This window comes from Pecten maximus, chromosome 9, assembly GCF_902652985.1.
Source record: "Pecten maximus chromosome 9, xPecMax1.1, whole genome shotgun sequence".
In the NCBI taxonomy this organism is placed as follows: domain Eukaryota; kingdom Metazoa; phylum Mollusca; class Bivalvia; order Pectinida; family Pectinidae; genus Pecten; species Pecten maximus.
This window is the reverse complement of record NC_047023.1, coordinates 14380065-14400335: the sequence shown is the minus strand read 5'-3', so window position 1 is coordinate 14400335 and position 20271 is coordinate 14380065. Positions and strand designations below refer to the sequence as shown.

The 20271-nt window shown below is 37.4% G+C and overlaps 1 protein-coding gene across 1 annotated transcript in view; it reads left to right on the top strand.

The window, feature by feature from the left end:
* Positions 1-20271, top strand: part of LOC117334550 (adenosine deaminase-like protein) — a 47119-nt gene that overhangs the window by 11956 nt on the left and 14892 nt on the right. The window contains exons 6-8 of the mRNA XM_033894233.1: positions 3684-3764; positions 6021-6165; positions 19252-19352. Of these exons, the coding sequence (XP_033750124.1) occupies positions 3684-3764; positions 6021-6165; positions 19252-19352 (327 nt within the window). The remainder of the gene's footprint in view (positions 1-3683; positions 3765-6020; positions 6166-19251; positions 19353-20271) is intronic.

Here is a 20271-nt window from a genome sequence, read left to right as displayed (position 1 = left end):
TCTGGCAAAGCAAAGTGGCATTTCGAAGGTTTTAGTTTTAGATTAGCATCCCGTAACCTCTGAAAAACCTGGCCCAGATGGTTGATATGGTCTTCAAATGATGAAGAAAACACCAATATGTCGTCTATGTAAACAAGAGCAAACTTGTAGTTCATATCCCTCAAAACCTCAGACATTACCATAGAAAAGGCTGTTGGCGAGTTCGAAAGACCAAATGGTAGCTTTGTATATTGGTAGACACCTTGATGAGTCACAAACCCTGTTTTTGCCTTAGATTCTTCAGTAAGAGGAATTTGCCAAAACCCTGATCTTAAGTCCAAGCTTGTGTAATACTTAGCTTTTGCCTGGCCTATTGTGTCGGAAATGTCATCGAATCTAGGGATGGGGAAGCTCATAGGCTCAGTGACTTGATTAACCTTACGATAGTCAATGGCGAACCTATACTCCCCATTTGATTTTTTAACTAGGACTACAGGACTTTGCCATGGTGTGTTGGCCTCTTCAATAATATTGTTTTTCAACATTTCCTTAGTTTGTCTCTCTATTTCTGCCTTAGCTTTGGGAGATGTCCTGTAAAATCTTTGTCTGATTGGTTTAGCATTCCCTGTGTCAATATCATGGAAATACAGGTTAGTTGTTCCAAGTTCTGATAGATCTTTAGCAAATACATCTCTGTTCTCCCCAAGAAAGGCTAGAAGAATGTCATTCTCTTTTTCTGTCAATGTCTCAGTATTTACCCTGACACCCAAATCTCTGGCTTTGCTTATATTCTGTCTGGTGATAAAATCTGACACTTTCTCAGTGTTTGTTTCTGGAGGTTCCACCACATTGTTTACTGTAGTGACCCAATCATCAGTCGATGACTGCTGGTTCTCAGAAATCTCTCCCAATACATCTTCATATCTTAAGGGAGTAACCAAAGCAAGTGGCTGACCAGCTGCTAGCTCTACAAAGCTATTAGTAGGGTTCAAAACTTGGTATACAGTTCTGTTTCTCTTAATCTGGGATACTGTTCTGGCACCCATAATCTTGCACTTAGTAGGGAGACTGGAAACTGGGTCTAATATTCTCAAACCGTTACCATTAGTACGACTTGTTGTTTCAACAGGAATTTTAGCAGCAGATCGAGGTGCTATCTGAATATTACACATGAGTCTAGCTAAGGTTGATTTGTGATTGCTCTTAGGCCTCAAAAATGCAACCATAGTGATGCCATTCTGTAATTCTAGACAACCTTTCCCACAGTCTATTTTAGCATGATGTTTCCTCAAAAAATCTGTTCCTAGGATTAAGGGAAAGCTTAAATTCTCTACAACCTGAAATTTTTGCGTCATTTCTAAATGTCCAATTGAGATGGGAATAGTAACTTGGCCTCTGATCTGAATGTCGTTACCATTGGCAGAATGTAATAATTTTAAGTCAGATTTCTCAAGTTCAAATGTTTTCCCCAATCCTGAACTATCCATTACTTTACTGTCTATGCAAGAAACACCCTCTGCTCCTGTATCTACTAGAGCTTCATAAGTTCTATTTTCTAATCTTACAGGTACCTGGCATTTGTCCAAACTTTTAGTAACAACACTCTGACTTCTATTGGTGTGCCCATCCCTAGGGACAGGCGCGCACCCCTATTTGTTCATATTTTGTTTCTGGTTTTTCCTACGTAAGCTTCTACAAATGGCTTTGATGTGACCCTTCCTACCACAGTTATAACATACAGCATTTTGGAACCTACATCTTTTCGCAACATGCCAGTACTCACCACAATGGCAACATTGTTCCCTTTCCTTACTGTCCTGCTTCCTGTCCCTTTGTACACTGTTCACAGGTTTGAGTCCATCCAGTAACTTTTTGTTTAATTCATGCTCCTGTCTGAGAGCAGCCAGTTCCTGTTTTAGGGCTTCAATGGTGCCAGCATCCTCCTTTTTATAACACTGGCTACTTAGTGCTCCTGCCATTGTCCCATACTTTATAACATCTTCTATTGTTCTGGCCTCCTTCCCCAGAACAAAGGCCTTGACATGGTCATCTAATCCATTGATGACGATGTCCAGTATTTCCTTCTCCTTCCTTTGTAGATCTTTTCCCAGGGCCTGAACCAAGTTTACATAGGCAACCACATCTTGTCCTTCCTGTTTTAAGCTCAGGAATCTTTGTACCTTCATTGGGCGTTCCGCCTCCTTAGGGAAGAAACGTTCCTTGAATTTATTTCCAAGAAGCTCATAATTGTCCTGAACAGCTTCATCCAGTGTATACAACCATTGTTCAGCTGTTCCCTTTAGATATAGGCACAGCTGAACAGCTTTCTCTTCATCCTTCCATTTTTTTATTCTAGAAATTTTCTCAAATTTTCCAAACCAAATTTTAGCGTTTGAGTGTCCGTCAAATTTTTCAAGGACTGGTGTACTTTGGTCCTTAGTGGCCATCTTGATGTCTTTTACACCATATCCCTCATTTCCGAATAAGTTGTGGGGTTCATTTCCGAATAAGTTGTTGGGTTCGGTTCAAGGATACCCCTACCCGGATTCTCCACCAAATGTGACCAGACGCTTGATGTTGTTTGTTGGTGTCTGTCCAGTCAAGGGAATTAGTACTCAAGTCATATTTCCAGTTCCAGCTTTTATTGGTCTTCTCTTAATATTGGACACGTATGACAATCTTCTGATGTTATCCCTTCTGGCTCTCGCTTCACTCTCTCAATCTTGGACCAGCATGACAACCTACTCCTGATGTTATCCCTTCTGACTCTTGCCTCTGTCTCTCCTGCTACTCGTACTGTCTTGCTACTCTGCTACTGTTTCTCTCTACTGTTCATACTGTCTCCTCTCTGACTCTCCTTTAGTTTTACTTAAGTTAGGATTTACTTGAGATGCAAATTATCTGACTGATGTTTCTATTGGTCAACTACATGATATGGGTGGGCTTATCTTCCTGAGATGGACAGCTATAGGTGGTCCATTGTCCACTACTCTGTCCAGAGTTTCCCAGGCTAACCCATACCTTTTAATTATATGCTTAATGATGCCAATCTCCCTTCTTCTTTCATCCAGCTTCCTGCCTTCCTTTTACATCATACATTATCTCACAATAACACCCTGTTCTTAACATTCTGTCTTCCATTCTATCTCTTTTATCTGACATCAATCCATTTATTCCTTTCTTTAAATATCTCTGATTATAAAACATACTGTCCTCACATTTTCCCATTCCATACTGTCATACAAACATGAATATAGTCAATATACGGCAGCCTCCGAAAACACACACACATGCATCTTTCATACAGGGGAGGCTGTCCTTAAATGACCTTGATATGACATTTAACTATACAAAACCAAACAAAGGAATTAATGCATCATTATTTTTGTAAATATTGAAAAAAAAATCAATATCCAGAGGCTGTATAGAAAGATCACCAGTGAAAGTATTCCTGGAGTCCTCACCCTCCTCACCCTCCACCCTTCCCACCTGATCAGAAAAGCTATACAGATCTGTTGGTATATTACCTGTATATTACCTGTCTTATAATGCACATTGTACCTCACAATGTAAATAGACTGTGTTAAGTTCTAAAGAATATTTTTTTTGTGTAAAGCAAGAATTACATATTCTTTTAGGTCACACTTAGACTTTAAATTTGCCAATGATTTCTTAATTCTTTAGCATATGTTACTTTTTGACAGGTGGGAGATGCCAGGGACTACCTGCCTGTGTTCATTGAGGCCCACAATAGGGCGCTGAAGCTTTCCTTACATTTGGCTGAGGTAAGAATCCATAACCCTAGTTACACTTGTTTATAGTCAAAGGGGAGTTATTTGTTAACATAAATGAGACAATTTAAGGAGGTAGGCAAGTGTTTACATCTGGAAGGTTTTTAAATGTGAAATATTTGGCAGAATAAAGATCAACACATGGAGATGGTTTAACTATCTTACTGTGGGACCTTTGATCCTTCATCATCCAAAATTCTGTTGCTGTATTTTATGTGTTGTCATTGATTCATTGCCTACCAGGCATTTCAGTTTGGTAGTGTGATTATGTCTATGAAATGCTTATTAGTCCCCATACCGGTGAATTTAAACCTGGGAGACTGTAAGTTTCCACTCCATATGTATGTACCTAACACAAAAGTTTGTCAGCATTCTAGCAGCTTCATTCCTTGCGGGATTTTTATCAAACTTAAGAAAATGATAAGGGACCATAATATTTCATACAAGTTTGAGTTTCAGGGTTTTTGGGTCAAGGTCACTGTTACTATGTTTACCAGAGGCAATAGAGGATATGTATTGCTTTAGCCCAGTATGCTTGTTGTATACAGTGTATATCTTTTCTGTATCACTTATATTTGATTATTTACTTGAGATAGATGTAGAAATCTACAGTAAACAAAACAATGTTAAATGAGTTAAATGTGCTTCTTTCTGTGAATGTCCATCTAATCTGGTGTTGTTTGGCCCCCAAATGACTTTAATTGTTGATGGGCCCTAAAATAATAGGCTAATACTAGGTAGTGTAAATTGTACTTACAATGTACCAGTAAGATTAGGTATGCATATTTATATGTTGGACGGGTTAGTTTTACACCTGTCCAACCCTGGGATTGAGCACATATGTAATTATAAGTTCAGAGAAATTATCCAGGTAGCTATCACAGGTAAATTGTACTGCCAACAAGATGACAATGAGCAATATATAGAACACGGAATGTTTTATATTTTGATGTACATGCATGTGGACAGAGTGAAGGTGAGTCTAAGACTCCAGGAGTATAGACTCCTGTATGTGTATTACTGTTTCTGCTGTCCAACAGGCTGTGTTCTCTATGATCAACTGTTGCACATATACTGGTGCATTAAGTTTATCCCACATGTGAAAACTGCAAACTGTAGAGGTATATACATGTATTTGTAGGCACAGTGGTCTAGTAGGACACATGGCTATGTGACTAAAGGGTCACTAGTTCGAGTCCCGGCACAGGCGCTGTGCTGTATCCTTGAACAAGATATTTAACTCTGTTGTGTTCCAGTCACATCAGTAGTAATGAGTATGTGGTAGGGCAGTGCAAGAAATGATGTATGTAGGCTGTTAGTAATGAAATGGCAGCACTGGCTGCATGCTCCTCAGGGAGTTGAGAAAGGCCCAATATATGGATTATAATTTGTGAACTGCTTTAAGACAGCTGTGTTGCTGTGAAAAAACAGGATAAAGTATATAGATACTTCAATTTAAATCAGTATTGTAAGATTTTGAATAATAGAAAAAAATATATGTTAAGTGAAAATGGTGACATTTTGTATAAATTGTCATTGGTATTATGATGATTTCAACTATTTGAAAAATATTACGGCATTTGCAGGGAGACAACTCTCATCAAGAAAAAAAATGTAAAAATATAAATATATGTATACAGATAGAAAAAGTTATTTGATTCAAATTTCTCAGCAGTTTTCCACTTTGGTAAATAAAAGCATGAAAATCTGTGTCTGATTTTTATTTCGCATTTAGATATCAACTTTTATTCACAAAAAGCTACCAAAATTTTTTGATAAATGTATTTGTTAAGTTTAAATGTATTATTTTTTTTCATTGTTGTTGTAATGCTGAGTCTCTAAAAAACAATCATGAAAAAATATGTAAAAAATGAGCTTTCCTTATTTTTTGTGCCAAAAATGATTCCATGTGAATATATTTTTATCAACCTGTTTCCATTTCCATATTGTTGTGATTATCATGATGTGAGATCTAGAGTTTCAAGCTTCTCCTGGTTAATTGTAAATAGCTGGCTGCAACCTCTATGATTTATCAAGAACTACATTTTGATTAAGAAGCTGAATAATCAGACTGGATAACCTGTTCAGAAATGATTATATACAGCTGGTGGATAGAGACAGTTGTAGAATATATAATCTTGTTTCTATGCATTTTTATTTCCCAATGCTGTAATAGTGAGAAGATAATTACTTAACTTCTTTTTGTATAAACACTGACTTTACGAGAGTGTCCCATCATTTTCAATCTAGGTGGCTGCCCCTGAGGAAACAAAAGATATACTAAAGGAGTTAGGACCGAGAATCGGTCGGATTGGTCACGGGACATGTCTACAGCCTGAGTGTGGTGGTAATCAGGCTCTCGTCGACCTGGTACTACAGCACAACATTCCTCTAGGTCTGTAATATTTCCTCTAGGTCTCTGTTATATTACCCTTAGGCCTGTAATGTTACCTCTAGGTCTGTAACCTCTTGGTCAATAGTGTTACCTCTATGTCTATGATATTTCTTCTAGGTCTATAATGTTATCTCTAGGCCTGTAATGTTATCTCTAGGTCTATAATGTTACCTCTAGGTCTATATTGTTTCCTCTAGGTCTATAATGTTACCTCTAGGTATATAATGTTACCTCTAGGTCAATAGTGTGACCTCTAGGTCTGTAATGTTACCTGTAGGTGTATAATGTTACCTCTAGGTCTGCGATGTTACCTCTAGGTCTATATGTTACCTCTAGGTCTGCGATGTTACCTCTAGGTCTATATGTTACCTCTAGGTCTGCAATGTTACCTCAAGGTCAATAGTGTGACCTCTAGGTCTGTAATATGACCTCTAGATCTATAATGTTACCTCTAGGTCTATAATGTTTCCTCTAGGTCTATAATGTTACCTCTAGGTCTGTAATGTTACCTCTAGGTCTATAATGTTACCTCAAGGTCTATCATGTTACCTCAAGGTCAGTTATGTTACCTCTAGGTCTATAATGTTACCTCTAGGTCTATAATGTTACCTCTAGGTCTATAATGTTACCTTTAGGTCTGTAATGTTACCTCTAGGTGTATAATGTTACATCTAGGTCTATAATGTTTCCTCTAGGTATATAATGTTACCTCTAGGTCAATAGTGTGACCTCTAGGTCTGTAATGTTACCTGTAGGTGTATAATGTTACCTCTAGGTCTGCAATGTTACCTCTAGGTCTATATGTTACCTCTAGGTCTGCAATGTTACCTCTAGGTCTGCAATGTTACCTCAAGGTCAATAGTGTGACCTCTAGGTCTGAAATGTGACCTCTAGATCTATAATGTTACCTCTAGGTCTGCAATGTTACCTCTAGGTCTATAATGTTTCCTCTAGGTCTATAATATAAGACTCTATCATATGTGGTCATGTAGGATAGGGATATTCCACCCTCTGGGTCACAAAATGTGGTAAAGCCCGAGGCTCCGCCGAGGGTTTTACCTCATTTTGTGACCCAGAGGGTGAAATATCCCTATCCTACATGAACCACATATGATTGAGTATTTTTCTCTCATTCCCCAACCTAAAATATGCAAAAATAGGCGCTATCTGTCGATAGCTTTCTCAGATAGACGCCATTTTTTCTCAATCCAAACTTTTTTTCTACTGCATATAATAAAAAAAGAACGGCGCCAATTGATTTACCATACCCCATATATGCAAACTCTGTTTGCTCTTCTAAAAACGAAGGAAACCATTCATTTCCACAGTCTAACGTTGTTTCAGCAGCCCTGTCATTGCAAGCGAAGCCAAATCACTTGATGTGGGCCAAGCTAGTGTATCCTTTCGCGCGAAAATATAGTTCCATGTTTTATTAACAAAAAACAATAAAAGAACGTGTTTTTTTACATAATTTATATCATAAATAAAAAAAAATTATTAGATCTGGCCTAGCACATGGAGCAGACGATGTGTTTACAAATCTATAGATAGATCTACTTTCGGTTCGGCGACCTACTTTTGTATCATTGCGCACGCGTGGCTATCCTACACCGGAAGCGAGGTAATACACACACAGCAAGCATGGGTGTATTTACCTGGACAGACCAGTATGATACCGGTAGGGATGAGAGAATGTTACCTCTAGGTCTGCAATATTACCTCTAGGTCTATATGTTACCTCTAGGTCTGCAATGTTACCTCTAGGTCTGCAATGTTACCTCTAGGTGTATAATGTTACCTCTAGGTCTGTAATGTTACCTCAAGGTCAGTAATGTTACGTCAATGTCAATAGTGTGACCTCTAGGTCTGTAATATGACCTCTAGGTCTGCAATATTACCTCTAGGTCTATAATGTTTCCTCTAGGTCTATAATGTTTCCTGCAGGTCTATAATGTTACCTCTAGGTCTGTAATGCTACCTCTAGGTCTGTAATGTTACCTCTAGGTCTGTAATGTTACCTCAAGGTCAGTAATGTTACCTCTAGGTCTATCATGTTACCTCAAGGTCTGTAATGTTACCTCTAGGTCTATAATGTTTCCTGTAGGTCTATAATATTACCTCTAGGTCTGTAAAGTTACATCTAGGGCTATAATGTTACCTCTAGGTGTATAATGTTACCTCAAGGTCTATCATGTTACCTCTAGATCTGTAATGTTACCTCTAGGTCTGTAATGCTACCTCTGGGTCTGTAATGTTACCTTTAGGTCTGTAATGTTACCTCTAGGTCTATAATGTTACCTCTAGGTCTATAATGTTACCTCTAGGTCTATAATGTTACCTCTAGGTCTATAATGTTACCTCTAGGTCTATAATGTTACCTCTAGGTCTGTAATGTTACATCTAGGTCTATAATGTTTCCTCTAGGTCTATAATGTTACCTCTAGTTATATAATGTTACCTCTAGTTATATAATGTTACCTCTAGTTATATAATGTTACCTGTAGGTCTGTAATGTTACCTCTAGGTCTGAAATGTTACCTCTAGATCTATAATGTTACCTCTAGGTCAATAGTGTGACCTCTAGGTCTGTAATGTTACCTCAAGGTCAGTTATGTTACCTCTAGGTCTGTAATGTTACCTCTAGGTCTGTAATGTTACCTCTAGGTCTATAATGTTTCCTCTAGGTCTATAATGTTACCTGTAGGTCTATAATGTTACCTCTAGGTCTGTAATGTTACCTCTAGGTCTATAATGTTTCCTCTAGGTCTATAATGTTTCCTCTAGGTCTATAATGTTACCTCTAGGTCTATAATGTTACCTCTAGGTCTGTAATGTTACCTCTAGATCTATAATGTTACCTCTAGGTCTATAATGTTACATCTATGTCTATAATGTTACCTCAAGGTCAGTTATGTTACCTCTAGGTTTGTAATGTTACCTCTAGGTCTGTAATGTTACCTCAAGGTCTGTAATGTTACCTCTAGATCTATAATGTTACCTCTAGGTGTATAATGTTACCTCTAGGTCTGTAATGTTACCTCAAGGTCAGTAATGTTACGTCAAGGTCAATAGTGTGACCTCTAGGTCTGTAATGTTACCTCTAGGTCTGCAATGTTACCTCTAGGTCTCTAATGTTACCTCTAGGTCTATCATGTTACCTCGAGGTCTATAATGTTACCTCTAGGTCTGTAATGCTACCTCAAGGTCTGTAATGTTACCTCTAGGGCTATAATGTTACCTCTAGGGCTATAATGTTACCTCTAGGTCTATAATGTTTCCTGTAGGTCTATAATATTACCTCTAGGTCTGTAAAGTTACATCTAGGGCTATAATGTTACCTCTAGGTGTATAATGTTACCTCTTGGTCTGTAATGTTACCTCTAGGTGTATAATGTTACCTCTTGGTCTGTAATGTTACCCGTAGGTCTATAATGTTACCTCTAGGTCTGCAATGTTACCTCTAGGTCTATATGTTACCTCTAGGTCTGCAATGTTACCTCTAGTTCTGCAATGTTACCTCTAGGTCTGCAATGTTACCTCTAGGTCAATAGTGCTACATCTAGGTCTGTAATGTTACCTCTATGTCTATAATGTTACCTCTAGGTCTATAATGTTTCCTCTAGGTCTATAATGTTTCCTCTAGGTCTATAATGTTACCTCTAGGTCTGTAATGTTACCTCTAGGTCTGTAATGTTACCTCAAGGTCTATCATGTTACCTCTAGGTCTATAATGTTACCTCTAGGTCTGTAATGCTACCTCTAGGTCTGTAATGTTACCTCTATGTCTATCATGTTACCTCAAGGTCTGTAATGTTACCTCTAGGTCTATAATGTTACCTCTAGGTCTGTAATGTTACCTGTAGGTCTGTAAGGATACCTCTAAGTCTATTATGTTACCTCTAGGTCGTTCGTCAATGTTACCTTTAGGTCTGTAATGTTACCTCTAGGTCTATAATGTTACCTCTAGGTCTATAATGTTACCTCTAGGTATATAATGTTACCTCTAGGTCTGCAATTGTACCTCTAGGTCAATAGTGTGACTTCTAGGTGTGTAATGTTACCCGTAGGTCTATAATGTTTCCTCTAGGTCTATAATGTTACCTCTAGGTCTGCAATGTTACCTTTAGGTCTGTAATGCTACCTCTAGGTGTATAATGTTACCTCTTGGTCTGTAATGTTACCTCTAGGTCTATAATGTTACCTCTAGGTGTATAATGTTACCACTTGGTCTGTAATGTTACCTCTAGGTCTATAATGTTACCTCTAGCTCTATAATGTTACCTCTAGGTCAATAGTGTGACCTCTAGGTCTGTAATGTTACCTCTAGGTATGCAATGTTACCTCTGGGTCTGTAAGGATACCTCTAAGTCTATAATGTTACCTTTAGGTCTGCAATGTTACCTTTAGGTCTGTAATGTTACCTCTAGGTTTATAATGTTACCTCTAGGTCTGTAATGCTACCTCTAGGTCTATAATGTTACCTCTAGGTCTATAATGTTACATCTAGATATGTAATGTTACCTCTAGGTCTGCAATGTTACCTTTAGGTCTGTAATGTTACCTCTAGGTGTATAATGTTGCCTTTTGGTCTGTAATGTTACCTCTAGGTCTATAATGTTACCTCTAGGTCTGTAATGTTACCTGTAGGTCTGTAAGGATACCTCTAAGTCTATTATGTTACCTCTAGGTCGTTCATCAATGTTACCTTTAGGTCTGTAATGTTACCTCTAGGTCTATAATGTTACCTCTAGGTCTATAATGTTACCTCTAGGTATATAATGTTACCTCTAGGTCTGCAATTGTACCTCTAGGTCAATAGTGTGACCTCTAGGTGTGTAATGTTACCCGTAGGTCTATAATGTTTCCTCTAGGTCTATAATGTTACCTCTAGGTCTGCAATGTTACCTTCAGGTCTGTAATGCTACCTCTAGGTGTATAATGTTACCTCTTGGTCTGTAATGTTACCTCTAGGTCTATAATGTTACCTCTAGGTGTATAATGTTACCACTTGGTCTGTAATGTTACCTCTAGGTCTATAATGTTACCTCTAGCTCTATAATGTTACCTCTAGGTCAATAGTGTGACCTCTAGGTCTGTAATGTTACCTCTAGGTATGCAATGTTACCTCTGGGTCTGTAAGGATACCTCTAAGTCTATAATGTTACCTTTAGGTCTGCAATGTTACCTTTAGGTCTGTAATGTTACCTCTAGGTTTATAATGTTACCTCTAGGTCTGTAATGCTACCTCTAGGTCTATAATGTTACCTCTAGGTCTATAATGTTACATCTAGATATGAAATGTTACCTCTAGGTCTGCAATGTTACCTCTAGGTCTATCATGTTACCTCAAGGTCTGTAATGTTACCTCTAGGTCTATAATGTTTCCTGTAGGTCTATAATATTACCTCTAGGTCTGTAAAGTTACATCTAGGGCTATAATGTTACCTCTAGGTGTATAATGTTACCTCAAGGTCTATCATGTTACCTCTAGATCTATCATGTTACCTTGAGGTCTGTAATGTTACCTCTAGGTCTGTAATGCTACCTCTGGGTCTGTAATGTTACCTCTAGGGCTATAATGTTACCTCTAGGTGTATAATGTTACCTTAAGGTCTATCATGTTAACTGAAGGTCTGTAATGTTACCTCTAGGTCTGTAATGCTACCTCTGGGTCTGTAATGTTACCTTTAGGTCTGTAATGTTACCTCTAGGTCTATAATGTTACCTCTAGGTCTATAATGTTACCTCTAGGTCTATAATGTTACCTCTAGGTCTGTAATGTTACATCTAGGTCTATAATGTTTCCTCTAGGTCTATAATGTTACCTCTAGTTATATAATGTTACCTCTAGTTATATAATGTTACCTCTAGTTATATAATGTTACCTGTAGGTCTGTAATGTTACCTCTAGGTCTGTAATGTTACCTCTAGATCTATAATGTTACCTCTAGGTCAATAGTGTGACCTCTAGGTCTGTAATGTTACCTCAAGGTCAGTTATGTTACCTCTAGGTCTGTAATGTTACCTCTAGGTCTGTAATGTTACCTCTAGGTCTATAATGTTTCCTCTAGGTCTATAATGTTACCTGTAGGTCTATAATGTTACCTCTAGGTCTGTAATGTTACCTCTAGGTCTATAATGTTTCCTCTAGGTCTATAATGTTTCCTCTAGGTCTATAATGTTACCTCTAGGTCTGTAATGTTACCTCTAGATCTATAATGTTACCTGTAGGTCTATAATGTTACATCTAGGTCTATAATGTTACCTCAAGGTCAGTTATGTTACCTCTAGGTTTGTTATGTTACCTCTAGGTCTGTAATGTTACCTCAAGGTCTGTAATGTTACCTCTAGATCTATAATGTTACCTCTAGGTGTATAATGTTACCTCTAGGTCTGTAATGTTACCTCAAGGTCAGTAATGTTACGTCAAGGTCAATAGTGTGACCTCTAGGTCTGTAATGTTACCTCTAGGTCTGCAATGTTACCTCTAGGTCTCTAATGTTACCTCTAGGTCTATCATGTTACCTCGAGGTCTATAATGTTACCTCTAGGTCTGTAATGCTACCTCAAGGTCTGTAATGTTACCTCTAGGGCTATAATGTTACCTCTAGGTCTATAATGTTTCCTGTAGGTCTATAATATTACCTCTAGGTCTGTAAAGTTACATCTAGGGCTATAATGTTACCTCTAGGTGTATAATGTTACCTCTTGGTCTGTAATGTTACCTCTAGGTGTATAATGTTACCTCTTGGTCTGTAATGTTACCCGTAGGTCTATAATGTTACCTCTAGGTCTGCAATGTTACCTCTAGGTCTATATGTTACCTCTAGGTCTGCAATGTTACCTCTAGTTCTGCAATGTTACCTCTAGGTCTGCAATGTTACCTCTAGGTCAATAGTGCTACCTCTAGGTCTGTAATGTTACCTCTATGTCTATAATGTTACCTCTAGGTCTATAATGTTTCCTCTAGGTCTATAATGTTTCCTCTAGGTCTATAATGTTACCTCTAGGTCTGTAATGTTACCTCTAGGTCTGTAATGTTACCTCAAGGTCTATCATGTTACCTCTAGGTCTATAATGTTACCTCTAGGTCTGTAATGCTACCTCTAGGTCTGTAATGTTACCTCTATGTCTATCATGTTACCTCAAGGTTTGTAATGTTACCTCTAGGTCTATAATGTTACCTCAAGGTCAGTAATGCTACCTCTAGGTCTATAATGTTACCTCTAGGTCTGTAATGTTACCTGTAGGTCTGTAAGGATACCTCTAAGTCTATTATGTTACCTCTAGGTCGTTCGTCAATGTTACCTTTAGGTCTGTAATGTTACCTCTAGGTCTATAATGGTACCTCTAGGTCTATAATGTTACCTCTAGGTATATAATGTTACCTCTAGGTCTGCAATTGTACCTCTAGGTCAATAGTGTGACCTCTAGGTGTGTAATGTTACCCGTAGGTCTATAATGTTTCCTCTAGGTCTATAATGTTACCTCTAGGTCTGCAATGTTACCTTTAGGTCTGTAATGCTACCTCTAGGTGTATAATGTTACCTCTTGGTCTGTAATGTTACCTCTAGGTCTATAATGTTACCTCTAGGTGTATAATGTTACCACTTGGTCTGTAATGTTACCTCTAGGTCTATAATGTTACCTCTAGCTCTATAATGTTACCTCTAGGTCAATAGTGTGACCTCTAGGTCTGTAATGTTACCTCTAGGTATGCAATGTTACCTCTGGGTCTGTAAGGATACCTCTAAGTCTATAATGTTACCTTTAGGTCTGCAATGTTACCTTTAGGTCTGTAATGTTACCTCTAGGTTTATAATGTTACCTCTAGGTCTGTAATGCTACCTCTAGGTCTATAATGTTACCTCTAGGTCTATAATGTTACATCTAGATATGTAATGTTACCTCTAGGTCTGCAATGTTACCTTTAGGTCTGTAATGTTACCTCTAGGTGTATAATGTTGCCTCTTGGTCTGTAATGTTACCTCTAGGTCTATAATGTTACCTCTAGGTCTGTAATGTTACCTGTAGGTCTGTAAGGATACCTCTAAGTCTATTATGTTACCTCTAGGTCGTTCGTCAATGTTACCTTTAGGTCTGTAATGTTACCTCTAGGTCTATAATGTTACCTCTAGGTCTGCAATGTTACCTCTAGTTCTGCAATGTTACCTCTAGGTCTGCAATGTTACCTCTAGGTCAATAGTGCTACCTCCAGGTCTGTAATGTTACCTCTATGTCTATAATGTTACCTCTAGGTCTATAATGTTTCCTCTAGGTCTATAATGTTTCCTCTAGGTCTATAATGTTACCTCTAGGTCTGTAATGTTACCTCTAGGTCTGTAATGTTACCTCAAGGTCTATCATGTTACCTCTAGGTCTATAATGTTACCTCTAGGTCTGTAATGCTACCTCTAGGTCTGTAATGTTACCTCTATGTCTATCATGTTACCTCAAGGTCTGTAATGTTACCTCTAGGTCTATAATGTTACCTCAAGGTCAGTAATGCTACCTCTAGGTCTATAATGTTACCTCTAGGTCTGTAATGTTACCTGTAGGTCTGTAAGGATACCTCTAAGTCTATTATGTTACCTCTAGGTCGTTCGTCAATGTTACCTTTAGGTCTGTAATGTTACCTCTAGGTCTATAATGGTACCTCTAGGTCTATAATGTTACCTCTAGGTATATAATGTTACCTCTAGGTCTGCAATTGTACCTCTAGGTCAATAGTGTGACCTCTAGGTGTGTAATGTTACCCGTAGGTCTATAATGTTTCCTCTAGGTCTATAATGTTACCTCTAGGTCTGCAATGTTACCTTTAGGTCTGTAATGCTACCTCTAGGTGTATAATGTTACCTCTTGGTCTGTAATGTTACCTCTAGGTCTATAATGTTACCTCTAGGTGTATAATGTTACCACTTGGTCTGTAATGTTACCTCTAGGTCTATAATGTTACCTCTAGCTCTATAATGTTACCTCTAGGTCAATAGTGTGACCTCTAGGTCTGTAATGTTACCTCTAGGTATGCAATGTTACCTCTGGGTCTGTAAGGATACCTCTAAGTCTATAATGTTACCTTTAGGTCTGCAATGTTACCTTTAGGTCTGTAATGTTACCTCTAGGTTTATAATGTTACCTCTAGGTCTGTAATGCTACCTCTAGGTCTATAATGTTACCTCTAGGTCTATAATGTTACATCTAGATATGTAATGTTACCTCTAGGTCTGCAATGTTACCTTTAGGTCTGTAATGTTACCTCTAGGTGTATAATGTTGCCTCTTGGTCTGTAATGTTACCTCTAGGTCTATAATGTTACCTCTAGGTCTGTAATGTTACCTGTAGGTCTGTAAGGATACCTCTAAGTCTATTATGTTACCTCTAGGTCGTTCGTCAATGTTACCTTTAGGTCTGTAATGTTACCTCTAGGTCTATAATGTTACCTCTAGGTCTATAATGTTACCTCTAGGTATATAATGTTACCTCTAGGTCTGCAATTGTACCTCTAGGTCAATAGTGTGACCTCTAGGTGTGTAATGTGACCCGTAGGTCTATAATGTTTCCTCTAGGTCTATAATGTTACCTCTAGGTCTGCAATGTTACCTTCAGGTCTGTAATGCTACCTATAGGTGTATAATGTTACCTCTTGGTCTGTAATGTTACCTCTAGGTATATAATGTTACCTCTAGGTGTATAATGTTACCACTTGGTCTGTAATGTTACCTCTAGGTCTATAATGTTACCTCTAGCTCTATAATGTTACCTCTAGGTCAATAGTGTGACCTCTAGGTCTGTAATGTTACCTCTAGGTATGCAATGTTACCTCTGGGTCTGTAAGGATACCTCTAAGTCTATAATGTTACCTTTAGGTCTGCAATGTTACCTTTAGGTCTGTAATGTTACCTCTAGGTTTATAATGTTACCTCTAGGTCTGTAATGCTACCTCTAGGTCTATAATGTTACCTCTAGGTCTATAATGTTACATCTAGATATGTAATGTTACCTCTAGGTCTGCAATGTTACCTTTAGGTCTGTAATGTTACCTCTAGGTGTATAATGTTGCCTCTTGGTCTGTAATGTTACCTCTAGGTCTATAATGTTACCTCTAGGTCTGCAATGTTACCTGTAGGTCTGTAATGTTACCTCAAGGTCTGTCATGTTACCTCAAGGTGTATAATGTTACCTCTAGGTCTGCAATGTTACCTTTAGGTCTATAATGTTACCTCTAAGTGTATAATGTTACCTCTTGGTCTGTAATGTTACCTCTAGGTCTATAATGTTACCTCTAGGTCTGTAATGCTACCTCTAGGTCTGCAATGTTACCTCAAGGTCAGTAATGTTACATCTAGATATGTAATGTTACCCGTAGGTCTGTAATGTTACCTCAAGGTCTATCATGTTACCTCAAGGTGTATAATGTTACCTCTAGGTCTGCAATGTTACCTTTAGGTCTATAATGTTACCTCTAAGTGTATAATGTTACCTCTTGGTCTGTAATGTTACCTCTAGGTCTATAATGTTACCTCTAGGTCTGTAATGTTACCTCTAGGTCTGTAATGCTACCTCTAGGTCTGTAATGTTACCTCAAGGTCAGTAATGTTACCTCTAGGTATATAATGTTACCTCTAGGTCTATAATGTTACCACTTGGTCTGTAATGTTACCTCTAGGTCTATAATGTTACCTCTAGCTCTATAATGTTACCTCTAGGTCAATAGTGTGACCTCTAGGTCTGTAATGTTACCTCTAGGTATGCAATGTTACCTCTAGGTCTTTGTAATGTTGCCCTTAGGTCTGTAATGTTACCTCTATGTCTGTAAGGATACCTCTAAGTCTTTAATGTTACCTCTATGTCTATAATATTACCTCTATGTCTATAATGTTACCTCTAGGTCTATTATGTTACCTCTAGGTCTATAATGTTACCTCTAGGTATGTAATATTACCTCTAGGTCTATAATGTTACCTCTATGTCTATAATATTACCTCTAGGTCTATAATGTTACCTCTAGGTCTGTAATGTTACCTCTAGGTCTATAATGTTACCTCTAGCTCTATAATGTTACCTCTAGGTCTATAATGTAACCTCTAGGTATGTAATATTACCTCTAGGTATGTAATATTACCTCTAGGTCTATAAAATTACCTCTAGGTCTGTAATGTTACCTGTAGGTCTGTAATGCTACCTCTAGGTCTATATTGTTACCTCTAGTTCTGTAATGTTACCTCTAGGCCACTAGGTCTATAATGTTGCACTAGGTCTATAATGTTACCTCTAGGTCTATAATGTTACCTCTAGGTCTGTAATGTTACCTCTAGGTCTATAATGTTACCTCTAGGTCTATAATGTTACATCTAGGTCTATAATGTTTCCTCTAGGTCTATAATGTTACCTCTAGGTCTATAATGTTACTGCTAGGTCTATAATGTTACCTCTAGGTCTATAATGTTACCTCTAGGTCTATAATGTTACTGCTAGGTCTATAATGTTACCTCTAGGTCTATAATGTTACCTCTAGGTCTATAATGTTACTGCTAGGTCTATAATGTTACCTCTAGGTGTATAATGTTACCTCTAGGTCTATAATGTTACCTCTAGGTCTATAATGCTTCCTCTAGGTCTATAGTGTTACCTCTAGGTCTGTAATGTTAGCTTTAGGTCTGTAATTTTACCTTTAGGTCTATAATGTTACCTCTAGGTCTGTGATTTTACCTTTAGGTCTGTATTGTTTCATATAGGGCTGTCATGTAATTATAGGAGGAATCAGTATTTTATTTTATTTGCTTGTTAAGATTTCCGTCTACTTACTTATTGACTTCAATAGTACCCGTCCTTTCTAACACTATAGTACCCATCCTTTCTAACACTATAGTACCCATCCTTTCTAACACATTTTGTTATCCTATGGTGTGCATTATAGAATTGAAATTTCATTGATCTGTTTCCAAACATTTCATACTCATGATTTGAATTCAACCTACGATTCACAATACGGAACACAGTCCTAACTAATGGTCAGTTACCATAGAAAACTCTGGTATATAGGAATTAAGATGATCCCTTTGTGTCAGTGTAGCACTAGGGTTTTAATTGATTTGAAAAATTTTGAAAATTTTAAGATCTTTACAGAAAGTGCAAAATTTGTTTAATTCATTATCAAAGTTTGCCAATATTTTCTTTCTATTTAATATTCAATTATTTTTTACCTTTATGTCATTGTTGGAGAACAACCATTAAATTACATTATTTACAAAATATACAATGTATGTTTATGTACTGGGAGTTTACTTGACAAAATGGTGGTGTACAGAGACAGGGTTTGAACTACATGTTTGTTTGTATGCTGGGTTTATCACTCCTTGAACAGCAAGGGTCATTTTTAGATGAGGTTTCCTTGTAGTAGTTGGTGACTGCCTTACTAAACCACAAACAGGAGGCTCTTCAAATGGCATTGAGAGCAATTAGGGTAAAGTGTCTTGCCCATGGCAAGGACACAATCACGACAGCATAAACTGGCCTGTATCTTAGCTTCCCGAGAAACACAAACTAACACACCTCTTAGGTATCGGGTATCAAACCTTGCACCTTTAATCTCCACCTGAGGTAATGTAGTTAGCGCGCTAAATGAGTGAACTATCACAACCCCTCCACAGGTAGGGAGTGTTGAACCACACACCTCAGATCTTAAATTCACCTGAGTAACGTCAGAGTTCTATCTGAGTGAGCTATCGCGGCCACTCTATTGGTAGGGAACATCAAACAACACACCTTGGATCTTCATCTGAGTCATGTTGTCTGGGCTCTAGCGGAGTGAGCTATCGCGGCCACTGAACAGACAGGGAATGTCAAATCACACACATGAGATATTCATTTGAGGTTAAGTTGTCAGCGCTCTAATGAGTGGGCTATTGAGGACCCTTTAAGAACAACATAACAACAATGTTGATATCATAATGCCACCATTATTTTTAATTAGTCTTTAATAATAGTTAATAACATGGCTTGTTTTATGTTAACATGCAAACATACAAATTTCAAGAAAAAGTCAGGATGCCGAAGTTACTTTCCTTTTCTATATTTTTTTGGCAGAATTGTGTTTGACTTCAAACGTCAAAGGTCAGACTGTGCCAAACTATGATCAACATCAGTTCCAGTTCTGGTACAATAGGAGTCATCCCTGTATCATAGGGGTAAGTCAAGTAGGATTTTGTTCCAATTATGGCCTGAAGCATTGAAATCAATATCATTGAAATAAATGGTCTGAGCTTGAGAGTTTATAGGGTCCATAACTATTCATGTACATTGTATTTGTATTTGTGTACATTGTATTTGTTTTTGTATACATTGCATTTGTGTACATTGTAGTTGTGTTTGTGTACATTGTATTTATGTTTGTGTACATTGTAGTTGTATTTGTGTACATTGTATTTATGTTTGTGTACATTGTAGTTGTGTTTGTGTACATTGTAGTTGTGTTTGTGTACATTGTAGTTGTGTTTGCGTACATTGTATTTGCATTTGTGTACATTGTAGTTGTGTTTGTGTACATTGTAGTTATGTTTGTGTACATTGTATTTGTGTTTGTGTACATTGTATTTGCATTTGTGTACATTGTAGTTGTGTTTGTATACATTGTATTTATGTTTGTGTACATTGTAGTTGTGTTTGTGTACATTGTAGTTGTGTTTGTATACATTGTATTTATGTTTGTGTACATTGTAGTTGTGTTTGTGTACATTGTAGTTGTGTTTGTGTACATTGTATTTATGTTTGTGTACATTGTATTTTTGAATATTGTAGTTATGTTGTTGTACATTGTATTGGTGTACATTGTATTTGTATTTGATTTGTTCATTTCATAGGTTTTCTTTGAATAGGAACATTATTATGTACATTGATAGTTGATGTTCATCATGATAAACCACCAGTAATATTGTATTTTGTATACATCATCTGATAAATCACTGCTATTTTGATATACATGTAGTTGCATTTGTTTATGTAGAAATAAAACAAAAAGCCAGATCTGTTTTATCAGGGTTTATTGAGCTCCAGAAAGAAAAAAGCAATAATATTTTCTGCTGAGTAAGCATCTAGATGCATCAAGTG